Source organism: Anser cygnoides, chromosome 6, assembly GCF_040182565.1.
Source record: "Anser cygnoides isolate HZ-2024a breed goose chromosome 6, Taihu_goose_T2T_genome, whole genome shotgun sequence".
Lineage (NCBI taxonomy): Eukaryota > Metazoa > Chordata > Aves > Anseriformes > Anatidae > Anser > Anser cygnoides.
In genome coordinates this window covers 17,453,878-17,480,048 of record NC_089878.1, presented here as the reverse complement: position 1 = coordinate 17,480,048, position 26,171 = coordinate 17,453,878, and the positions used below count along the sequence as shown (strand labels likewise).

Genomic DNA, 26,171 nt, shown 5'->3' with positions numbered 1-26,171 from the left:
AAATCCCACCCCCCCCCCATAAGATCACAAGTATAACTAGCTCAGGATGTTACAGTATTAAAAAACACTGTGAAAAGTAACACAGAACAAGTTGACACACTTTCAAATGTGACATTTAAAACAACAATATTGGTTTTCCAATTTTTAACTCTTCAAGAAAAAAATAAATCAATTGAAGTTCTTCGTGAAAATTTTGGCCAAAGTTGGTTCCTTGTTTATGAAGATGAAAGAATATATAACCCTAGAAAGCATGAAGTGTTCATGCTGATGTTTCTATTTTTTTAAAAAAAATCCTCCTGATATAACATTCATATTGTAATCTTAGATTTTTATGTTCATCACACTAGCCTCACTATTTCTGATGTTTATTTAACCAAGGTTAAAACCCAACATTTTTATACTATAAAAGTTAAAATCCAAATACTTGAAACTAAGTGACAAAAACACCCATTTCACTGAGATCTTAACTGTTTTATTCACAAAATAAACAACTTCATCTTTCCAAAGGAGAAATTTAACAGAAAGACTCAATGCAATAGCTATAAAAAAGCAGTACGGAAAATTTGAAAAAGTCTGATAAAATTTACAAATGCAAACTATCACTTTGTACAAAGTCTTCTTTTTAAGAAAGTTCAGTCATAGTTCTTAAAATACAGTTTTTAACAGCCCAGAAATGCACATTTATTTCAAATTGGTTAGGTATTATTTTCGTCTGTGTGGGGAATTCTCTCTACGTCTGTCCTCATTTTTTCTTGATTCTCTGTACTGGTCAGAATAACGGTTGTGCTTCTCTCTGTGTTTCTCTGAACCATTCCTGTATCTGTCATCTTGTTCTTCCTCTCTTGGACTTGAATTATTATAGGGTCTCTCTACAGATTTAGATCTCTCTCTTTTTCTACTCCGATGTCCATTATCTTTGCTCCAGTGTCTATAACTTTCATCATCAGATAAAGAAGCTCTTCTCTCTGCTTTCTTCAGTTTTGAATCACTGTGTTTATTTTCTAGATCCTTACTTCTTTCATGGTTCCTATCCTTTCCACTATGGTAACTGTCTCTGCCATTGGACTCATCTCTGTGATAGTATTTTGATACATCATCCCTCCTATGTGCTTCTCTTGGATTTCGGTGATTTCTTTCTGACTTGCTCTCAGTATCACTTCTATCCTCACGCTGTCTCCTTCCCATTTTCTTCTCAATGGATTTCCTCTTCCTTCCTTGTTTTTTCCTGGAAGTTTTATCAGATTCTCTATTTTTCTTTTGTGTTCTCTTTCTTTTAGCTTTGGGAGCATCTGAAATTATAACAAATCATGTGAATAAGGTTGTATTTTAATTAACTGCAATTTGTTGAACTACATAAAGAACATTGTACACATTGTAAACTTAACAAGTTTAAAACATTAAGAGAACATGCTTAGCTAAAAACTTTAATAGTCCTAAATATATATATATCTGTTACAATTTCTGAATGAAATCAAAGTGTGCAACTGCTTTAAACCAGCAAAGAATACTTGATTTGCTTTCAATTAGAAGTTATATTTGTCTAATACTTTCTTTTCAAAAGCCGAGTTTTACAATTACCTCTGAAACCATATAGATTATGAACTAACTTCTATATTTCTGAATATACAGTAGTGCTTATCTCTGTGGAAGAGATTTTACTCCTCCTGCTTGCTCTTTATAAAGAACCACTAGATTTCACTCAACAGATGTGACAAGCCTTGTAAGTAAACAATGAACACCAGAGTTACAGCCATTTAGAGAAAAACCATTACTATGGCTTATTGTATGAACTATGGTATCGTATCATTTAACTGTTCCTAATTGTCTTTTGAAAATACTGTAGCCATAAATTGATTTAATAGTACATCAAATATCTGAGTTTTAGAGCAGCTGGCTAATCTGTTTGAACTAAGGCTTACTGGCACTCTGATAATGTGCAAAGATGGATCAGTTCAGTTAGATTTTGGAAGATACAGTTTTTCTTTTCCAACAGTGTTTTTCCTATCATTTTACGTCCACCAGAATGCAGAAAAAGACTCCAGAAAATAAGTAAAAACAAATAAGCATCTTTCACTACAAATTTCATCCTCTGGTAGCCCAGTTTTGGTTGTAACGGCCTGTCCAGAGCAGTGCAAAGCCAGACAGTGAAGTTCCACAATAAATGTCAGTAAGGAGCAATCTCCAGTTTAGTTGCATGCCCAATTTCTAATCAGCAGTTTTTCTGTTTTCTCATACACTGTACTGCTGAAAAACTTAAATACTGTGTAACACACTTATGAAAAATTCCTTTTTATCTCTACCAAGTTATTTTAGATTTAAAAAGCTGAAAACACAGTTATAACCAGTAATGGATCTTCATTTTATAGCAAGCCTGAATGAAGCTTACCGTTACAGAATACGGTTATCGCAAATTATTGTTCCAACCACTGTATTTAAGTACACAAGAACAAGAAAAAAAAGGTGAAACCAGGCTGCTAAGGTATCAAAAGTCTTAATGAATGTGTGTTCCTGCATGAAGGAAGGACAAGTAGTAAAAGAGAAGGTCCTAAGATTACAAAAATTAAGTGTTCGTACTAGCAGACTGCAGACTCAGTTGGTTTGTCACTAAGGACTTACCTCTCTGGTTCCTATCAAGCAGCTCAGCAGAGCTGCAGCTGTCTTTGCAGGAGCCATCTGGCTCTTTGCTGAACTAACGCCTTCTCTGACCCTGTTTAACTGTGCCCTCCTCTAGTGCTTTGTTGTCATTAATGTGATAGCTTCATAATGACACCCAAATCAGATTTTCTATAGTAACAGTGCAACAGAGGAAAGAAATGCATTTCCAAAACACGAGCAGTTCACACTGCTTTTATTTTATTAATCTATATTTTTGTTTCCGAGGCACACAATAAATCAAATTAACTTTGAATCACCAAGCTTCTGAACTATAGAAAGTCATGCTGTGTTATCATCTGCTCATGTTACACAGGAGAGACTGCACACACTAATTCATACTAGCATGTACTTCACAGATTAAGCAACATTTATGACACTTCATGTCAAACAGAACACTACACATGAGCAGGATGATACAAGATGCTAAATAGTGATTATGACACAAAACTATAAAATAGTAAGTTGTAAGCAAAAGCTGATTCTTCCTTAGAGATTTCTCTCAAGACTAGAACCTTCACTATATCAACACACAAACTCTTTTTGAGGAAGGCTAATTAGGAAATGGAGACTAAGAAGAAGAATAAAATTAAACACACTGCTAGAACTGAGCAATGGCTTGTCTGATCCATGAAGAGACACACATTTACAGAGAAGGACATAGATCACCAGTAGGCATCCCAGAGATATTAATAGGGAACAATTCTAACCCCTCCTTCCTCCACTGAACTGAAATGATAGCTCTGTGTAACAGGTATCAACTGTGTAAGAAAGTCTTCAATAACACAGTGTTCCTCAAATACTTAAGTGTCTAAAAATAGAGAGTAGTTTTTCTGATTTCTAAAGTAAGTTTCCATGAGCAAAAGGTAGTATTTTGAAACACATAAGTTAAAGAAATTTTACATATATTTATTTTTATTCCTGTATACGTTTTAAACAAAACACAGTGACACCTTCTATAGCTAGTTTATCAAAACAAGCATATGTAGCAAGAGCAGTAAATAGAAGTATGGCAACAAATAAAAGGGAAATGAATAGTTAGTGTTTAAATACCTGAGTCACTACTGTTGCTACTGCTAGATGAGGAGTCACTGCTGCTGGATGACTCTGAGCTACTGCTACTGCTGTCAGAATCAGAATCTGAAGAAGAGTCTGTTTCTGAAGATGAAGAGGAATCTGATGACTCAACATCTTGTTTTTGTGTCATTATCATCTTTGGTGCATTTTTCAGATGTTCTCGTAATTCATCCCTAATTTACAAAAGAAAAAAATTAACTTTTTCCCCCTTCTCAGGGGGAGGCACAGGGAAAGAAATCAAGAATCAAATAGAAACAAAAAAATGTTCCTCACGTTAGTCCTCCAAGGCCAATAGAAGTGAAGAAGTTGATAGCAAAGCGAGTATTTCTTGGGTTATCCCGAGGCAGTAATCCTTCAAAGAAAGGCTGCAATGTTCTGTTGAAAACAAACATCTAAATCAAGCGCTATGCCAGTTTAGCACTAATTCTCATTGACATTAATAAATTGAAAAAGGAACTGCACACAACTTCATAGCACGGCATAAGTTTTCTCCTCGTGCATTTTTCAGCACTTTCATTATATCTGTGGCATATATTAACAAAATTCTTCTATTGGTCTAATAAAAAAAATACTGTCAGATTTTGACAACATCAAGAGCCTAATTTTGTGAAGCCCTGAAGAGACCTCTGAGATCTAGCTTGTGATAGCAATGGATATTACTTGATGACCAAGAAGGTCAAAGATCTAGGTACCTATGACAAAGTTCCATCAAACAGGGCCCTAAGTATAAACCATCTACTAAATTCTGTTAATACATAGAGGTACTTCCTGTAAGTTGGGGTTTCTTCTAGTAACAAAGATTAGCGTTGCCAGAATACAGTGTATTAAAAACATACATACTTAAAATAATGTGTTATTTATATCATATTGAAGGACAAGCAATTAATCCTAGAAAAACTAGGATTAGGTGCTTTTTTCTAAGTTTTGCCAGAAAGAGAAGTCACAGCAACTTTTATTACATAGCCAGCTGTATGGCAGTATGTATAAACGCACATACTTGAACCCAAGTCAATGGTAGGTAGCACTCAATTTAACAGGACTCTTGAAATGAATGAAGTTATACATGTATTTACTCTTGAGTACTACAGCTACAAAACTACGGTCTTGTTTGAATTTGAAAATAGAGTTCTTATTTTTACTTTTTCACATTGATTAATTCAATGTACAGTTTTGAAATAGATTTCAACTTACTCATCTTTTAATCTTGCATTTAGATTTGGAAGTCCCATATATTCACTAAGTTCCTGAAAGAATATTTTGACAAAAATCCTACTGGAGGATGTGGTGGTTTCTTCGCTCAGTATTATACATTCAAGGACCTGAAAATGTTCAGAGGGAAAAAAAAAAACACACTAAAACATACATTCTTTCTTTCATTTCTCTTAAAACCCACTGACCTCCTGAAATAACTAACAGTCTGATTTTTATTTATTTATTTTTGTTCACAAATATAAATGCTAAATCTTGGTCAAGACTTTTTCATCCTTGAGAATTCTGTTCTACAACCTGCAGAAAGTTTCTGATCACTTTTATGCTAGTAATTTTACTAGCATAGTAAAATTTACTATGTTTAGTTTACTAGTTTTAGGATTTATTTTAAGAAAATTCCATGGATTAAAAAAAGTCAGATGTGTGAACTTCTGGAAAGTTAAAGATTTGAAACTTCAGTTCTAAACAGATGAAATATTTGAACTGACTTGTGTGCGACAACTCACAACTGACTTGTGAATGACAATTAGATTAGGTTGTGTAACAAGAATAAAAGTGCATGAAAAGAGAAGTTACCCTGTAATTATTTTTTTAATGTTGTATTGTTATATAGCAGAATGTAAGATTGCCTTTATTCTTTCTAAAAGAAATCTTAAATAACAAAAATGCAGCATTTTAAAATTTATTATACATTAAAATGAAAAACTTTATATAATTATAAGGATAATTTTTATTTTTTTAGACTTATTTTCAAGAGACAGTTCTACTATTTACACCTCTGATTAGCTAAAAAAAGTACATTTTAATCAACCAATTCCAGCTGAGCTCTGTAAAATAATAGTGCGAATCAACTAGTTAAGAACTGCAGGGGACAGGGATAGGTTAGGAAGAAGAGATGATCAACACAATTGTTCAACAGTATGCCTAAGAATATATTTAATTATATTTTTTTAAATAGCAATAGCTCCAAAGTGCAGAAAAATAGTAAAACTGATGTTTTACCTACCATTTCAAAATACTAGGCATTAATAATTAAATAAAAAGGATATGACAATAGACTGTTCTACTTACACTCCAGGGAATTGAATCAGTGTACAGTAGATGAGCAAACATCTTGGCAACATTCCTCAACTTGTTTGTTTCCAAACGATGAATAGTATCATACTGTTCTTTGAAAATAGCTTCAAAGGATTCCATATATTCTTTTTTTAACATGCAGAAACGCTGAAACAGTATTTTACAATTTAAACAGATTAAACAAAATATTAAACATGCAAATACCCTACATATAAATTACCTGTGCAATGTAAATGTAATGGTGCTAATATTTACTGCAAGGTTTTCCTTTAAACTAATACTTAAAGGAGAAGAAAATACCTTCAAATTGATATATTTTATTGCTTTTGGCAGTTTGTCAGAGCAAGAAATTCATCTGCATTGCAGAAGTAGTAATAATTGATTTTGACCTGCAGCAAATTATCCAGCAATTTATTTTACTTCCATACATCCAGTATTCTCACTGGATGTAACCCCTCAAATATAACTTTTTCATGACATCATTGAATGGGTATTCAAAATTAGAGAGGCAGCAGGGAACACAGCCAGAGGTAAGACATTTTGGACATAAACATTTCAAGAAAGATGGAAATTGACAATTATATTCTACTGCTTTTGAATATGCAGATTCATATGGTTAATGCTCCGTAACAATGTCAGCAGAAATATTGGATAAAAAAGTAGAAATGGAAAAAAACAATCCCTTTCAGCATAACTGCTTGCTCCCTTAGGACAACTATTTGAACTTAACTAGTCAGCTCTGTCAACACAAGACAGGGAAAGCTTAAACTAAGAAATAACTGCAACTATTAATTACTTACACACACACACACACACAAAAAAAAGCCAGCAAGGAACTAGCAGTTTACTGAAAAACAAAAACTAAAAAACAGGACTGAAATTACTGTTTTGTCCTCTAAAGACAATCTGAAGCATCTGGAAAAGAGGAGTCTCCAAAGTCAATCTTTAGCACCATGAAAAGGATTTTTCTAGTAACTCATAGTACCTTTAACTTTTAGTACCATGCCTTGGCCTACAATTTACCTTTCTACAGTAATGAAAACAGGCAGGCAAAAAAGCAATAACCTAAGGAGAGAATGAGTTCTTATTCTGCATTCACTATGCTTATTACAATCAAAATGTTAATTCAATCAATTAGCATAACCATTTTCAGAATAAAGACTTAGTTTTACTTATCTATTAAAATTTAAGTTTGACACAAGAACTAGAGTAAAGCATACAGTATAAAATCTGAAATTAGAACTCACCCCGGCCAGTAACCCAAAGAACTTCTCATACGTTCTTTGCTGAGCGCAGCAGTCAAGTATCATATTGCAGAGTTCTTTCTGATTTAAAATAAAATAAAATTTTCACTAGATAAATTCACTGTAGCAGTAAAAATATCATTACAAAGTACCAAAATATTGAAGAAATCCATACATGGATGCCAGCTTTAAAACAAGACTATCTACATAAAACTCATTGGAAACGTCAGCACTTCTCTGAATTTCTTGTTTCTGAGGTTATTGGGGGCCTAAACATGAGCTATTTGCCATTCATATTTCCTCTTCTGCTTAAGCTAAATTTTTGAGCTAACACACTGTACAATGCAATAACAAAGTCAAATCTAATTTACAAACTGCCTTTACCACAGTGAGGAAAAGGAGTTATCACAAAAACTTTTTTTTATAAATAGCACCAGTCCCCTGTATCTATAGAAAATGAAGGTAAGAAAATCCATACTGAAGTGTATCACAGGAAACCCCAGAAAAAATAATACCTAAGTATGGTTAGTACATATTTGTTATCTTAATTTCAGAACTCTAGGCTTTGAAACTAGAAAGTTGCATGTATACACTCATCTTTTATGAGTAGGAACTGGCAGCTCATGAATGGGAGGAGAGTTAAGCATATATACATTTATACACATCTTAAAACAACTATTTCAATTTTAAACCATAACATTTCTGTATGTAATTGGTATAATTATTCATATATATATATTTTTAATCACAAAGTAACCATCTGGTAGTTCAAGCAAAAGTCAGGTTTTTAAATCCTACTGCTGGCAAGAATGAGAATAAAGCTGTAATTCTGTGAGGGGTGGGAGGAACAGACAAATGAAAAAAAATAAATCCAACAAGAGTGCTTTTACCATTCTGGATTTTTATTTATTTTTAAATAAGCTTTGGGCTATTTCAGGTACATTAGAAATTCAGGAAGCCTAAATTTAAGCCTCATGAGGCTGATTTGCCTAGACTTCCTCCTTTATACGGAAGGAATGGAGAGAAACTCTTCTAAAGGAAACTGCTTTAGGCTCCTGGTTGGAATCACCCTCTAGACAAGCATCTCCCATTCATGGCTAGGAAGGAGCAGGGGAAGCAGAGAGAGATTAGCCTCTCAAAGCTTTTACATACATTCCATCACTAACAGTCTACCTTCCATTTCCCTCCTGTCTGAGGGCACGTGGATGTAAGTATCAATTACAGCAATCCCACAGAAGATGCTCTCCTTCCACTGTTACCATCTAAAACAACCAGCTCTGACCCCACTCTCCTCTCCCAAAAAAAAGGGCTGCCTTTTTGGAAGAAAGGTTGCCTGACTACATTTCTCCTCTTTACCCAATATCATCACCCCAAGATCATTATCTTGGCACCCCCTGGGAGCTACCACCTCATGTTCTTTTGTGTGCACCAACACCAGTAGGGAATCTGGATCAAAACCCAGAGGGAAATGTGATTGTCACCTCCAGGATCAGAGCACTTCACCCGCTGAGAACCAGTGGTCTAGGCAATAAACATACAGGATTTTATTTATTTATTTTTATATGTGTATATATACACACACATATATATATTTTTATATATATATATATAAAACTTATTTTCCTGGCTATGTGAACTGAGCAGATTGTGATACAGCTATGAACTGGCTCAGGGCACAATCTGAAACGGTAATTAAGACAACTGAAGCAAACATTTTTATATAAATTAAGAGCCATGAAATATATGGCACAAAAAAGGACTGCAGTATCTCCCCCATTAAAACTTTATTTTAGTATTTTCTCATATGACCTACTTCATACTATGAACTAGTTTATGGCATTCCCAAACAGGTTTTAGGCTATCAGTCATTTATTTTTCATTATTAGTTCATATAAATTTCTTTCAACTAACACTCCCATAAAAATATTACTTAACTGAGGAAAAAATAAAATGAAGTTTTGCCTGAGCTATCATAATTTCAATCATGTTATTTATTCTTTTTATATCTGAAAGCAGTTTAGTGTAACATCTACCAGACTCGATATTCTCCCACTTGTGCCATTCTTCCAGGCACGCATGCTGAAAAGAAACATTTTGCCCATCACACACTGTACTCAGAACAAACAAAAAGCCAACTATGTTTAGCAAGAAATAATCCTTTCTAAATACTGAGGCAGTAATGTATCAAATAGAAGCTTGCAACTGTGTTTAAAGGCATTCCTATCAACACTGTCGCATTGCGTTAGCTTGGTATATTAAAATGCATATTAACTTTTTATATTATTCTGTTTTACAGTAATGCTGCAGTTAATCAGTTTTTAAACAATAAACAGGGGTAAAGTGCTGATGCCATTGCTAATAAAGTCAGCAAGACTTGAAAAAATAAATTATTTCTCTTCCTCATCTTAAATGCAATTACAACATTGGTATCCCCTGTGGTTTACAGTAATTAAATATTTTAACATTTTAATTAAATATTACAATGATTTCTAGGAGGGTATCTCGAATAACCACATGCATGAAAATAGACCTGCCCACAGATATTCTTGCTAGTGTTATCAAAACAACTCGAGGTTAGGTCTAGAGTAACCATCTTCCAGATTAAAAATTAATAAACTTTAAAATGATTTAATTGTTTTTTGAGAGATGTGAGAAGTTCACATAGCAATTCTAGCTTCATTTATAGCTTGAAAAGGTTAGTTAACTCATTTCTTTGCTTCCACTGATAACACTTCTGATGACCTTTATGGCAAGGAGAGTCTGTGGGTCTTAGCCCACCATTTGCTTTAGAGAATACAATGAACTTGTTTCTCAGTTTTAATTTAGATATTGTGCTGTTTAAAGACTTTCATACAATGCTGAACAAATGACTATCAAGCTTAGCTCTGAAAGCAGAGCTATCCAATCACAAAATAAATAAATACTTCAAAAATATCTGATGTTCCATACAGATGAAGTGAATGATCTTTTGTAAATATCTTTAATTCAATATTATACCATGGAAAAATAGCACTTCCCAAAACTGCTGAGACAGAAGATAAGGAGAAAGATCCCTCTAAATACATGGCATTTCTTTCAGTTCTCCCTAAAGAACTCCTAGTTCTTATCCAAACTGGATTATGGGTTGGATGGACCTTGGTGCAACCTAGCAGGGAAAGTATCATAATAAATTTAAAGATGCTAAAGTGTAAACTCGGAAAAGACAAAAATCAGACTTGTTTTCAGTTTTACCATTTTACAGAACAAGAATAACCTGCCCAACTCTACATTCAACCAGTATCACAAAGGCTACATTCACTGCAAATAGAGCCTATGATCACACAAGGAACTTACAGAATCGCTGTAAACAAACCTAGTAAAGGATATAGGCTGGTTTACATCACTGTGAAACTGGAAGTATGTGAAATTCATGCCTTGCATTTTACACATACTTGCACTGCTTTCACAGATGCTGTTTCTCTTTTCCTATTTTAATTTCAGCTGAAGTTTATTTGTCTTCTGCTTCCTACCTTCAAAGCTTTCTCTACCGTTGCATATTTTAGTATATGTAACTTACATATGCTTACTTTCTCCCCAGCATCTCTTTCATTTCTCAGAATTAGACTAGCTGCTTAGAGGCAAGAGTAGCAAAGCAATGGAAGGTGTTTCAGTAGCAGGTGGTTTCTTGGCAAACAACACAGTGCTTTTGGCAGCTACTATATGGCCTCCAGGTCTGTCCTGTGTTTGGTCAGCTGATAGTCTTTCTCAAGTTTTATTGTCCCTTTATCTACCATTTTTTACCTCAGCTTGCTTCATATTTAGGGCAGTCTATGATTAAAGCCGAATACAGTTATCAGAAGCCTTGCAACAAATTAGACCCACAAGATTTTATGTATGAATCACTAACTGGATTTAAGGGTATATGTATATTTAACTGTGTTACTCTAAATATGTTTCCTGCTACAAATTTGCAACACACGCAAAGGGTTCTGGTGAAATACATTAAAGCCACACAGGGAGAGGTACACATGCAAAAATTAAGTGATGCCACTGAGTAAATCTGAGCAATTCCATCTCCTTAGGTTAAATGCATGCATACATGTCTGAAAGATCCATGTCTAGTCAGAGTTCTAGCTAACGCCTGTTATAAGCAACATACAAAAATATCAATTCCTTTTGTCTTCTATACGCTCACTTTTGTGTGTAGACACCAACATACACTACTATGCATACAAAGAGCAATGAGCTTCTCAGGTACATAATGAAACTGGCTATTCTTACATCATTAGCATTTCTATTATTGCCAAAGATATGCAATTATAGAAAACTTTGTTTATTAGAAATATTTTATCAGAAGTATCACCTACCACATTTATGAAGTGCATACAGCCTATATCCAAAAAATCACAATTAAGAGATAGTTGAAAATTAGTCTTTACTTTTTTTTAAATCTATTTTCTGGTTGAAAAGATCAGTAAGAGCTGAAACATTTAAACTTATTGAGAGTTATAGACCTTAAAATAATCTCATCTTCTAATAGATTTCATGTATTCCAAAAGGTGTATTTTAAATTTTAAGTTGAATTTAAGTTGATTAAGTTGATTAAGTTGATAATTTTAAATTTTAAGTTGAATTTCTGGGACTTCATCCCATACAGGTATGGTTTAAAAAGTATCTCAAATCTGTTGCTAGTTATTTCCAAGTGGTATTTTCAATAATCCATCTACATAACTAGACAATTTCTCCCTCAAAATCTCAGCTCCTTTGGGTGATCCAAAAGCCTAGTAAGAGTAACCCCTATTCAGATCATAAAAAATATCAGGTCAGACAAAGCATCTAGTTCATTCACACCTACTAAACTCTGTTTAGAAACTGTTTTCGTTTCTAAATATGTAACTTATATGATTAACTGGAAAGAAAGAAAGTGAACTGGTTCCACTAAGAAGGGGCTTTCCAATTTTTAACTCAAGATCCAGATTCTGCAGTTTATCTTCAGGGATTATATTGATGCCAACAGTACTGTATGCTACACACATTAAAGCCACTGAATGCGCAAGACCTTGCCTATTAAGATTTCATGTTCTAACTATAATGTTTAGAAGCTGTTTTTTTTTCCTGTTATAGTCTTGTGAGGCTCCTATGCATGTAAAAAATGGATTAAAATACTATGCAACTTATAAGAACTTCAGTTAGCATAAAATGGTCAGACTAACCTAACATTACCCTTCTGATTTCTGATTTTTTTTAATATAAAAAGTAATTAAAGTTTTTTTTTTTTTTTTTTTTTTTAGTTTTACTGTTCTTCATCCTACTACAATACCTTGAAACTAAGAGAGCTACTAATGCCTTGAGCCAGGCAGATGCCTAGATGAGTGGTTCAAGAATAAGATTGCTTTGATTTTGATGAAACTTGCAGACTTAAGGCAATGTATTTAAAAAGAATTAGTTAAATTTCATTAGAAGCCTGAACTAAATGATATGATCGAGTCCAAGCTGATATAGTATATGGTTCATACAATTAGGGATATTCATGTATGGAAGTGTAAGTCTATTAACAACACTGATATTAACAACAAAAGAAGCAGAGAAATACCATGTTATACTGCACTTATGCATTAACAGAACTCCAATTAAACATACAAAACTCAATCTCATTTACTGTTTGGGTATGTACTATTTTTAAAACACAAGTTCTGAAAATTTGCATTGATTCAGCATCTAGGGCTCAGAAAAAAAAATCTTCCTACAAAAGACAGAAGAACCACTTGAGGATGATCATGTTTTACAGATAGTAGCAAGTCTGTGAAGTAATCACGGTGCAGTTGCCAAACCTACCTGTTGCAACGCCTTGTAGTGAGAAAGGAAACCAATGCATCTAAGAAATCATCTACTTGACCAGAAGACAGTTATCAGCTTTAGACCATCCCACTCCATACCAGCTTCCTGGACTACATTTTCAGTGGACGTCAAGTCAAAATTAGTACTCCTGTTATCTTCAAACGCTAAATGCAGAAATAGCACAGAGACACTCACAACCCCCTCCACTCCAAAGTGGGACTGATTTGAGGAAGTGTGACACCATTCCATAAAAATGGAAACGTGTCAAAAGCATGCATAATTCTTTCAAGAAGGCTGTGCCTAGAACAAGCTTTCTCCTTTCAAGTAAAAAAATAAGTGAATAAATAAAAATCTTGTGACACATTATTTTTGAGATAGCTGTATCGAAGATAAGATAATCTTACAGATGAAGCTAACTTAATTTAGTGAAGTTCCAAACTTTGCTGTACACCAATGTAGTTCACATCACAACCAATGAAAAGAACAAACAAAAGCCAAACCTATTTCAGCCAAACTTCTAAAGAGCAAGAACAAGGTGGTGTTTTTTTTTCCCGCCCCTGTGGGCTGAGCAACAAGGGAAGAACACTTTATACTCTCAGCTTGAACAATGCTTAAATCCTTTCGAAATTAAGTATTCTGTATGCAGTAAGATCTTTCAGAAAAAGATCTGCATTCCTCATACACTAAAGAAGGAATGATTCTCTAGTTAAGTACTTCTTTTTTTCTGTCTAGATCTGTACTACCATGAAGATTCTCAAATCCTTTCAACTAAAACCACCAGAAACTGAAACATACTCCTCCAAGAGCAGAGGCAACAAAAATCTGTTAAGGGAAAGCAAACTGAAAAGCCTATTTCTGACATTTTAAACAGGCTTGGTTTTTGCTTCCGTTGTAGTTCAGAAGCCAGAAAACTGGTAATATCATATTCCTCTACTAGTTTTAATTTATTTAAATTTTCTTCTTTGGCAGTGCATTACATTAATGCAGTTTTAACACAGATAATAACAGTACTTTTTAAGAACAGAAGTAGCACTCTGTGCCAAGACCAAACATATGCTTAAGAAGTAATTGAAAGGCTTGTTTAGAACAGCTTGTCACAGGCTCTAGAAGAGACTACAACAACAAAGCTCTTCAACTTCTGATCTGCAGGCGTCAGTTGGTCCTTTAGCACTTAAGAAAAGCAAGCCTCTTATTAAATTTACTGTAAAGAATATCAGTTTCAATGTGTTTTTTTCCTTACAAGGCAAACTAAAAAAAAATTCTGAATATTTGACATGCTAAATACTTCAGTGTTACTGCTAAATGGTGAGGAGCAGAACATACCAAAATGCATCAAAATCAACAACAACAAAAAAAACTAAAACCCTCTGTTAAAGACCAAAAAAAAGAAAAACTGCCTGTAAATTTGCAATACAAAATTGTAGAAAGGTGTTTTAGATAAAAAATAATAGACACTGAGGCATAGAAACTTTGCATCCAAAAAAGGAGCATAAAAAAAAGATGAGGTTCAGGTGAGTAGTCTGAGGAAGGAGAATATAAAGCTGAAGACTAAGAATTAACTGCATGCATATCAGACAGGAAATAGAAGACTGATGTTTCTGTTTAACAGTATCATTTATTTCTGAAAAAGCAGCATTTCAGTTCATAGCAAAAATGAAAAGTGTCTCCATCTCAAGTCAGAGAAAAACAGCTTACTAAATAAAAGCAAAAAAAAATTGCTGACATTCTCATCAGTATCCTGTAGTACACTGCAGTGCCAAGGAGTATTCTGTTCTTGTATTTTAAATTTTGATTAGCAGGGGAAATACCAAGTTTCTCAAAGCTCAAACTTCTGTCTTTATTTCTATAAAGCACTTCATACAATTACGTAATATAAAAAGATTCACATTCAGTAAATTAGTACCCTATATATTAGTCCTACACGGAAAGTAACACCTTAATTGCATTTGTGCATCTTGGGATATTATTTTTTCAGCAAGTAAGGCATTCACATAAAGTAAAAACAAGTATGCTGGCAGCAAATATTAAGTCAAGTCTCAAAAACACCTAGTTTTCCCAAATTAAGTGGTGAAAAAAAAAGACTGTTTTACGTACCTAAGATCCTGACTTAGGTTGTGGTGTTGTTTTTTTGTTTGTTGTTTTTGTTGTTGTTTTCCTTTTAAATACATTTACTTTGTAGATCTTGATCACAGAATAGTTGGTAGTTGATAGACTGCAGTGGTATTTTAAACACCAACATTTGAGAAGTATTTTGCTAAGCAATTACTCAATAAGCAGTGTTACTCAATTTACATCTTCATTATATGATGTAGTTTGTATATTCTAGATTGTTCGCTCTGTAGCTGAACTGATTTGCTGCAAAACAGGATTTCTTTCCTCTACGTAGAATCCTTCAGGTTATGGCTTCATGGGAAGCCATAATCCTATGCATGCTTAGTATTGCATTTAGGTAGTCTTGAAGTACTCCATGCACAGAATTAAAGAATCAGGTAAGAAAATACACAGCAGTCACCTGAATTCTTAATTTGCTTTCATGTAAATTATTTACTGACTGATGAACAATTTCCTTTACTTGAAAACATACCAATTGATCTTAAACAGTGTCTGCAAACAATTTCTGTCTGAGAAGATTGCAATAAATCATCCGTACCCAAGTTGTTTTAAATCAATACGCACTATTATTCAAAAGACTATGGAAGCAAAACCACAATTCATTCTTTTAGTACTAGCCTGTATTTCTAGCCCCACTGACAAAGTTCACAGCTGCCTTCAAGTATTATCTCCAACTCCATTCTCTTTCAGGGACAGAAAGCTGAGAGTATCTGCCATGCTACAGCACTTTTGTTAGAGGTTAACTCTTCCAACAGTCCAACTAACAAACATTTTCAAATAGGCCTTAAACATTTGACCTGCTTGACAGAAAGTAGAAACTGTGTAAAAAAGCATTTTAAGAAACAAGTATCAGCCTATTTGCTCTAAAGGTTTAAAGACATTATGAGAAGCAACTGTAAGGAGACTACCCATTCATCCACTCTCTTTAGTGACTAGGTCCTTGGACAAGGAAGGATTCTATATACTACCACAGAACTACTTAATAATCATGTTAATAACAAAAAAGAATAAAAAGCAAGGCTTACAGTTTGACTTTCGGGAAAGTCCATCTTCAGCAATTTGTGAGCACATTCTTCAAAGTCTAAGCTATAATAAGACAAAAAAAAAAACATTTCTCCTTATCCGTGCAATATAAGTACACTAAAAACCATGACTTTTGTTCACTCAAACAATTCTGATTACAGCAATATTCATAGAAGAGTCCCAGTGCACTAATTTCATAAACACTTAAAACAAAATGAATTTATCTTAGGATGATAATTCATCTACCCATTTGTCAAACAATAGTCTGCTTTACACTATTAGATCAGGCTCTATATTGAACTTAAATCCTGTTTTAGCATACAATTTAAAGAAAAAAGAATATTCAACTTCAACCATGTCAAAAGAAACGCACTCCTGTATAAATTATATAATATTTACCTTGACTGAATAGCAAGATAAATTGTACGACGGAAGGAGACCAGGTTAATTTCTGTTTTGTCATGGACTGTAACTTTCTGGCCTGGGAAAGAAAAGCAGTTTGAAATAGCAAAACATCAAGGCAGGTATAAGCAATCTCTTATAACACATCTGTTTTTATTAGGTCTGTAACACGCTATGCAATACTTCTTATACAAATATTTAAGACTAATTCGCAACTTTGTGTGTGTGTATATATATATATATTTCTTTTACAGGGGGAAAAATAAAAAAACAGTGTTTGTCTGATTATTGACTAACAGGTAAATATTTAGAGATACAATTTTAAGAGTTTAATTCCTTTGAAATCCTAAAACCTGATTTAGCAATTGCACCACTGGGTTTAACATTCTTTGCTTACGTTATTAACAAGGTATTTTCTGAATAATGTAACTATACAATGCTTTATATAGATCCTCCTGTATTTAACAAGAGAATTTTTTATTTCCACTATGTGTAGAACGCATTCTGCAAAGTTGTATTTTCTCCTGAATCAAGAGCAGAAATATCTATTATTCCAAACCACAACCATTCCAGAAACACCTTCATTCACTATTCCTTCAGTCTTTAAAGTTTAGCAATAGAATAAACATCCTGTGAATTCTCATACTCTTCCCTTCCTTGACCCCTCCAGTCAACCAGAAGTTTCGTGGAAGTTCTGCTCTGCTGTAAAATACTCTGCTAAAGTGGTGAGGAAATTCATTCTCAGTATTCTGCAAGAACAGCACTTTGCTTGCTTTTCAGTTACAGACTCTGCACTAACGTTTCAGTTACGTTGTAGTATATACAACATTATCTCAAAACACATGAATAGAGTACTTCTGGTGCAGATCAAGGGGTCTGAACAGAACTGAGATATAAACAAAGATGTAAATACAGTTTTAAGAAAACCCAGTCTGATTTCAAAAGTTAGTAAGATATAACACAAGATATGACCATAAGGGTTTGTTTTTTTTTTTTGTTGTTGTTAAGTTAGCATTTTCATGTAAGTTATTTTTAACATTTTAGGTCTGCAAGGGTCTTCTTGAATGAAATTGATAAGGTCAAGAACAATCAAGCAAAGATCTCTCTCATTTTGTCTATGCTGAATGCTTCCTTTTAAATGGAAGAAATACCGGATGGAATAGAATACTACTTGCTAGTATTAAATACTTAGATGTAGGAATAAGTTTGGATTAAAACCTTCCTCAATATTGCAACAGTCTTAATTTTGGAAAGCGTGTAACAGAAGTTAAGGTCTCGTTTCCTGTTTCATCTACAAAAAAAACCACAACAATAGGTCTCTAAGTTTCCAGTCACACACTTACCATCTTCATCCTCCTCTTCATCTTCCTCTTCTTCTTCCTCACTACTTCCAGCTTCTTGATCTGGTTCAGATTCACTGTCACCTTCATCAAGAATTTCTGAAAGAACAGTATCCCAGATTAAAGGAATGTAGAATCACAGTAGTTTCATCAAAGAACACCTGATCCAACACCTAAGAGTGAAGGAGTGTCTCAGGTGGAGAAGGTATGTCACAACTGAATGATACATAGCTGCAGAAACAACACTGAAGAAGATTGCAGGAATACACTGGAAAGGTGTATCATGAACTAAAAGGCAGTTATTTGGGACACAAATACCACCTGCTGTTAAATAATAAAATTGGTAACAGTTGAATAATTAAATGCCATATAAACACACATAAATATATATAGACATAAATATGCACACATTATACATGTAAAATACATAATACATCTGTTATATATAAAATGCGTATACACACCTACCTTTCTTGAGCATTTTGTATTTCTCTTCATTCTCAATAAAGTTCGGATCCATCTTGAAAACATCTTTAAAATAAAAGAGAATCTTTAAAGTACATCAATGAAGAACAACACTGCATATTTAATCTTCAGTTTGTATTCCCCAAGAATACAAACACAGAAGTATTTCCCATTTCTAACTTACTAAGAATATCCTCTGGGTTGTATTCATCCTCTAATGGCAACATGTGAGTAAACTGATCCTCCTCTTCCACTAGATCTAATCCCTCTGGAATGATTGGATGATCCTTGAAGCCATCTTTCCGTACAGCAAACATGACTTCTATCATGTACTGAACACGCATGTCAATTTTAGACTCATGCAGGATGTGTCGAAGACGGTCAAAGATCGCTTTCAAAATAGACAGAAACGTTAATATGAAAAAGGACTTTTTAATACAAACAAAAACAAACCCTAACGTTATGGCTAATTCTACTTACCATTAATACCTCTAGGAGAAACTTCGGTTAATTTGAGCCCACTCTCCTTAAGAAACCCAATTGCTACTTCAATACTGTCATCAGTAGGCCTTTCAAGAAGCAAGGTGAGCATTTCCAAACACAAAACCTCATGAGCCTTTAAAAAGAATATCAGTAAAGAACATGAATTTACTATGTTCCATTATTAGTAGAGTGATTTACTTGTCTGAGAAGTCTAGCCTTTGAGGATGTCACACAACTCTCGTTCAATCATGCATACACAAGGCAACACACAGGACAAAGCTAATTAAGATGTAGTCAACATTTCAAATACAATTTTACTACCTGTATATACACCATCTTCATAGTCAATATGACTATGCTACCAAAATGTGGCTACACTCTGGTGAGCAAGCGATGAAAAATATTTTGCCCCTAAGATAAAACAGAAGGCATTTCCAACAAGCAAATAAAATAACACATTACTAAAACCACCTGGATGTAAAATACTAGTTTTGGAATGAATGGTGTCTATAATCAAACCAGTCGTCCAGGGTCACGTATATAAGCAAATGGCATATATGAGATTGTTTCTTTCAGTCTTTCAAAAAACCATTGGGAATATACATCATTTTATTAAGGAAGAAACTAATGTTTCAAACTGGGGTATCCCATTTAACTGGGGTAGAAATCCTGGGATTTAAAACACAAAAGATAGTGGCATACAGATAGATTCAAATTTGATTGAAATGCATCTGAGTCTAATTCTGCCTACAAAGATGCTTAACTCTGTATGAGATCACAGTGTTGTGAGAAAACTCTGTTTAAGATCTCTGGGACAGAGCCCCAGACTCAGCCTTTGATAAAAAGCAAACTATCGAAATACTAGCCTGAACACATACATGAAGTTTTGGGAAGCTCTGAAGTATAAGTGCAATGGCAAGTGAAAACTTCATAGCCAAATTACCATATAGAACGTCTTTTCTAAAAAGGTCCTAAACACTTACAGCAAACACTGTAACCTTTAGAATAGAGAAAGCATCTTCACTTGGGCTACCATAGTCTTGAAGCTAGAAAAATAAATACAAAAATAGCCACATAAAGTATGGATCAAATAGTAACATACCACATTCTGATTCATCAGATGTGCCACAAACTTTGAAGATGTTAGACAGAGTTGCTGCAAAAGAAATAAAGCAGGAAATTACAATGCGTCTTATACAGAAGAAAAACTTAGAACTCAGACACTCTTACTAAAGATTTGTGCATATCAGTCAAATTAAGTCATGAAAATAACTATTTTGGTATGTTCTACAATTAGGACCATATACTTTCAAATAAAAATACACCACAGTTCCAACTTAAAATAGGTTGTCAAGCTTTCGTGATACTCTAATACTAATATACTTAATGTACTCATGTTAAGTCAAATATAATGATGGGTCCCAATCCACAGGTCTCGGCTGTGTTCGTTTCAAGCACATCATTTGAATGTACACGGTACAAGTTCAACACAGCAGAACTACATGTTTCAGTATGCTGCTTCTTGACATTTTACATACCTTATCATTTCTGCGATATCCTTTGCGAAAATTTAGTATCAACCTCTTGAGAATCAATTCACCAATATTTGGAAACTTGGAATTGATAATTGCCACAAGAGCTGCATAAACATGGGTAAAAATTGGAGAGGCACCCTGAGCTTGCAAAATCGATCTAGACAGCAACCCCCTGTAAAAATACATAAATGTTTTATTACAAGAAAAATCTTAATGTTTTTAATGCAGTACATATCATAAAATAGGATTGCATTGTTACAACAGTTTGAAAATGACAGTCTGGTATCTTTCTATCAGTTGTTTATTGTGCAACAAATGGAGTTTTGCAAAATCAAGTTGCCCAAACATGACTGAACTCAGAAACTCTTAAACTAGCACCGTATCTTTCAAATATTATGCCTATTAGAGCTATTTTTTAAAGTGGTAAGCACTTAAAAAGTCTCTATCTTGTAACCTGCAATTATCCTATTTTTAACCACACTGCAGGCTCTTCTTAAGCTTTTAGATTTGTATGACTGTGCTGTTTCTTCCCCAGCCCCCTCAGTGGAAATAGCAAAAATCTCTTTGTGACAGAAAAAAACATCTGCTCTGCAACTATTTACAAAGAAGAATTATGATCCAAAATACTGAATAACCTAAACAAGCAAAACTAGCTAGGAAATCAAAATTATATTTTCATAAAAGATCCTTGAAAGATCCACCTAGGAATAATCAAATTGAATGCTTAGTAAAGCCAGAATAGGCTAAGTAATACTTTTCAATGCTTTTCTCAGATGAACCTGCATTCTTCAACATTGTAACTATGTTTTGGAACACAACTGAAATAAGACCATCTTTTTAGAACCTAAATGAATAGAAGCAGAGGGCTCATAAGTTACTACATCATCCTAAATATATATCAATAGTGAAGTCTGAAAAGAATCTTCTGAGACCTCTCAGATTTACTTTTTCTAGTGCTGTAGTACATAGAATTTCAATGTTGTTGCATTAGTTCATTACAAAAGGGAGACAAGAAAAAAAATCTCCAAACACGAATCTTTAAAGTACATACTTGAAAAACAACTGTCTTGTCTATGGCCAATTGAAATCTGTGTCTTTCAAAAGAAACCCTACATGGATCTAAAGCCAAAATCATCAGCTTATTCCTACTTAAATCAGAGGTCATCAGTTGAAAAGAATCACTTCATACTGGTGTACAGGAACATAATATTTTGTTTTGAAACTTAGATGCTCTGAGATGCCAGTGAAACTAGTCTAGTTCAGACCGCTTTTACTTATACAGTTGCCATGACTTAGTACTGATCTCAAAGAGCACAATAATCATTTCTCCACGCTACAATGGCAAAGATAAAGGTGGAAAACAATCTAGTCAGACAGCTGTAATAAAGTGTATTTTCAGACAATACTTAGCTCCAGATAAAAACCTAGGAATACTGAAGTAAATAGACACAGTCACCTGTAAGTTTCAAACCATTCACGATATATAAGCAGGTAAAACTACTATGAAAAGGAAACCTATCATGTGTTGTACTCTCTTATTCCTCCAAGCATACAGTGCTTCCTCCACCTCCCCCACTCCCATTTCCCAAGCAAGGAACTCCTCTACATTGGACAATACAGACTAAGGTGAATTTTAACATCAGACTAGTATCCATTTACTAAACACACAGAGTGATACACAAGTGAACGATATACCTATTAATAGAAAAGCAAAAGAGATGTTTTAAAATATTTTATCGCTTACCTTCCCCGAACAATATTTTCCTGAAGGAGCTCATGAATGATATTTTCTATATTAGAAACGTTCACTTTATTGACAAGACCATTGATTGACTTCTTCAAGGCTTCCCAACTCATCCTCTGATATGCCAAGCTATTACAAAGGTATCACAAATGATTAATGTGTAAGTTTGAGGCAGCATTGTTGTATGTATTATATAAAAGCATGAAGGTAAGCTGTATTAAATAACATAGAAAACATTCACTGCATAAATGTGAAAAACAATTCACAGTTAAACATTTAACTATCAGGAACCTACAAAACCAACATGATATACCAAAATGTAATTCTCCACAGATGTGGTGTTAACACAGTATGTTTGGTTTTCTAAGGTATTACAAAAAAATCCCTGTTTATACTCTGTATCCCACTCTTCCATTTACAGCAGAAATGGATACAGTCATAATCTGAGGTGGGTTTTTTTTGTTATGTTTGCTTTTTTTTTTTGGCTTGTTTGACTGGTTGGCATTATATTCAGTTTTCCCAAGAGAAAAGAAGGACGAAGACTACAAGCAGACAGCTCTCATCTGCTTTTGTGAGAAAACTGTACCTTCAAAAGAATCATTACAGCCTACATAAGGCATCCCATTTTCACCAACATTTCCTAAAATCCTTTACCATTTTGCTTTTAGAAAGAATCCTAATACATTACCATCAACTCACCTATTTTTATCAGTGATTTGTTCTTGCATCATCCTAAGCTTGGCAGGTGGAATATATGCACCACCTGTGCGAGTAAGGATTGGATCCACTTCTTCTTTCTTCTTCTTTGAAGTGGTCTCATCTTGAGCAAGCGAGCTCTGAACTGCTGATCTCTCTGGACTTCTGCGATCAGGGGAAGAGAGTCTTCTCTGCTTCCTTCGATCAGATTCTCTTTCCTCCCACTTCTCATAATGTCTGTCTCTCCCTCTTTCTGTCCTTCTAAGGAGACAAAATAAGAGGTAATGAAAAGGTTTGTGAGAATTTTTCACCTTTTATTCTATAAAATCAGTACTTCCATACTGATTAAAAAACAGGGCTTGGTATTCACCTTCCTTCTGAAGTTCTGTCATCATAGTAGTCCCTTCTTGAATATTCCTGATCATATCTGCTGTCATCAGAGTATCTTCTTCTTCTTCTGGGAGATGGAGACCTGTCACGTTCTATATGCCTATTCACAACCCAAGAAACAAAATTCTCAGTAAAAGGCTGTGCTATTAATATCTACTTGAAAACAATCTGTTACATATATGCCAACAAGTCCACCTCTGCACTCTGGGTCTTAATACATGCATCACTCAAATAGAAGATGCTCCCTTTATAATAACATGTTGACAGGCAGCAAATAATTTTATACATTTCACATATTTATATATATTTTTTTTAATCAAGAGAAGCACTGTAAAAGGAAGCACCTCCTACAACTTAAAAGTATGTGCCAAATGGTAATAGCATCAAATACCAAAGGCAAATGCTGCATGCGGTATTTCTTAAGATGTATGCATTCATTTCACCTACTTTTACTGGTGTTGCATGAAACAGAAAAGACACTATTAAAAATGACATTCTGTTTGGTACAAGATGTTTTATACCAATTAAAACATGAAATTAAAGTAAATTGCTAGTAGTTCATCTCCTGCCTCAGTAGACTGCGCTTCAAATGATATTTCTCCATCTCCTGCTGGCCTTCATAATCTTGCTCTAAAGCAACAGTTGTAGTATCAGCAATGAGTCCAAAAAAGAAGCTGGCATCTAATTTCCATTTTTGAGACCCTTGAGATTTTAACTAAATGAGTAAAGAACTTTTAAGTAATTAGTTATAATAACAAGTCAATTTAATTACTGTTTTCTTGGCATGCAAGTATTTTATTAAACCTGCAGTTATTTTTCACTGATCAGCTATGGTAATAAATAAAAAGATAAAAAGCACAGAGGTTTTTTTGTTTGTTTTTGGACTTCTCTTTACGGAAGGTATACAAATGAAAAAATAGGTTATATAAATCAGTCATTTCTACCTGTCCTCTGGAGACAGACTTCTGTGGCGTGAAGCGTATTCCTCTTTCCTCTCGTGACTGGAACCATGCTTTAAAGAAAACAGGAAAAAATTCAAGCCCCGATGTTATAATATAATATAATCAATGTGTATTTTGACATGAAGGCATACCACGGCTTTAGTCTCCTACTCTCTTACAAGAAGCGAAGGTCATAAAATAAAGCTTACAGCAGTCAGGCTCATGACAAGGAGAGCTAGTTCTAAATAATGCCTACTTAAGCAGCAGAACTCCCTGCTACAGGATGACCCAGATTTTAAGTTTGGACATGGGTTCATGGCTCTCAAACTAAACACAGAAGAAAAAAAATCACATAGGTTACCAAAGAAACTACCTGGCTCAGGAAACTGCAAATATGTGGAGACTGGGAGTGCACTTGTGAAGAGTTTAGAAGCAAGGCAGCCATGAAAGTACTCCCCAAGGCATCTGCTGTTCAGACTAGAGACTAGGGTAGACTGACCTTCAGTCTCCCTTTGTTCCTTTACTGCTTTCTTCCTCCATGCATCACCGTACAATTTGTCGAATCATATCCAATACTAACAGAATTCTGCCACTTTTTTGGTGTCTTTTCCCTCTTCTGAGAGTCCTCTTTATTACATATTTTTTGTTAACCTCCTCCTTTTCTCTAACCATAATTTGTTTTCTTACTAAATCATTCCCAACTTCACAAGTAATGTATATAATATGTATTTAACACATGGGAAGAGTCAGGTCTTTTTTGGACTATCCATTCTCATAAGTTCTACAATATTTGCCTTTGCCCTAACAGACAAGTGAACGTTCACAGGAGTAAAACAATGCTATGGATGCTGCTGGAACTGGGAGTTCTCATGTCTCCTTGCAAAAGCCAGGTATGTTTGCTGAAGTCACCCGCAGCTCTTGGCCAGGCTTCCTGCCACAGCCAGCAGCCTCCTTCCTAGTCAATTTCCAAACAACATGCCTCGCCTAACTGGCTTATTTGAAAGATGAGGGCACACTACTATAATCACGACTGGAAAGATACAAGAAGATATCAACCTACCCCTCAAGCATCCCTATCAAAAGCCACATCAGTCAGAAAGGTCAGGACAAACCTAAGAGCAAGGAAGCCTATGCAGGGTTCTAACCACCAGTAACAGAATAACCAACCCCCTAATTTAGACCTAAGAGCACTTACATTTATTTGTGTCACCCGGCTCTTCATCTCGACTTCTATTTTATGAAGCTCTGAACACGCAGCAAAGTGGATCAGTGCATCAAAAACATTTCATCTACAACACACAAAAAACACTCACATTTTTTCTACCGCGTAAGACAGAGGAACCTGAGTTTTTACTTTGTTGTTTTCATACGCTCGAATATTAAACCCAAACAAACAGCCCCACCACAGGTGCACAGCAACCCCCTCCTAGGGCTGCACAGCACAGGCACAAGGACGTGCAGGGCACACAACGGCAGCTGGACTTCGCCAGCGCCCCGCCACAGCCAGCCCGGGCCCGGCCACACGGCCCCGAGCCGTCTCGGCGCTGCGCCACCGCCCGCGGCCTGGGACGGAGGCCGCGACCACCCCACCCCAGCGGCCGGGAGACCCGGCGGGGGCTGCCCCGCTCCTGCGGCTGTGTGCGGGGCAGGGCCTCCCCGGTCCCCCCCCAGTACCCCCAAACCGCCCGCAGCGCCCCGGCCCACACCTACCGCCCGCCGCCGCGGCAGTTCCGCCGGAACGCGACGCACAATGAGGGCGCCGGGCTCGGCACCGCCCCGCTCAGCCGGCGCCATGTTCCGGGCAGCGCTGCGCGACGGGATCGGTAGTTCTGCGGCCATGTGGCGCGGCCGCCATCTTGAGGGCAGGGCCGCCGGACTGGCTGCGAGCAGGGCAGAGGGTGTCCGAGGGAATTAGCGCCGTCTTCGTCCGTGCTCTTGTTGTTCAGGCTGTTATTTTGAATAAA

The 26,171-nt window shown here is 35.2% G+C and overlaps 1 protein-coding gene across 2 annotated transcripts; it reads right to left on the bottom strand.

Moving 5' to 3' along the window:
• Nucleotides 1-456: 456 nt before the first annotated feature.
• Nucleotides 457-26,171, bottom strand: CWC22 (CWC22 spliceosome associated protein homolog). Of its 2 annotated transcripts, XM_048061487.2 has the most exons (20): nucleotides 25,918-26,171; nucleotides 25,403-25,496; nucleotides 24,211-24,278; nucleotides 23,247-23,366; nucleotides 22,880-23,137; nucleotides 22,181-22,309; nucleotides 20,440-20,608; nucleotides 20,004-20,057; nucleotides 18,899-19,034; nucleotides 18,603-18,809; nucleotides 18,422-18,484; nucleotides 17,957-18,052; nucleotides 16,611-16,692; nucleotides 16,214-16,274; nucleotides 7,263-7,340; nucleotides 6,010-6,162; nucleotides 4,921-5,048; nucleotides 4,003-4,104; nucleotides 3,706-3,902; nucleotides 457-1,289 (listed from the first exon to the last, which is right to left on the bottom strand). In XM_048061487.2, exons 2-20 carry the CDS (start codon nucleotides 25,427-25,429, stop codon nucleotides 703-705), a joined length of 2,715 nt encoding a protein of 904 aa, XP_047917444.2. In that variant the 5' UTR covers nucleotides 25,430-25,496; nucleotides 25,918-26,171; the 3' UTR covers nucleotides 457-702. The 2 variants fall into 2 exon arrangements, with proteins under 2 accessions (XP_047917444.2, XP_013027078.3); XM_013171624.3 differs by lacking the exon at nucleotides 25,918-26,171 and having other exon boundaries at nucleotides 22,880-23,134; nucleotides 25,403-25,843.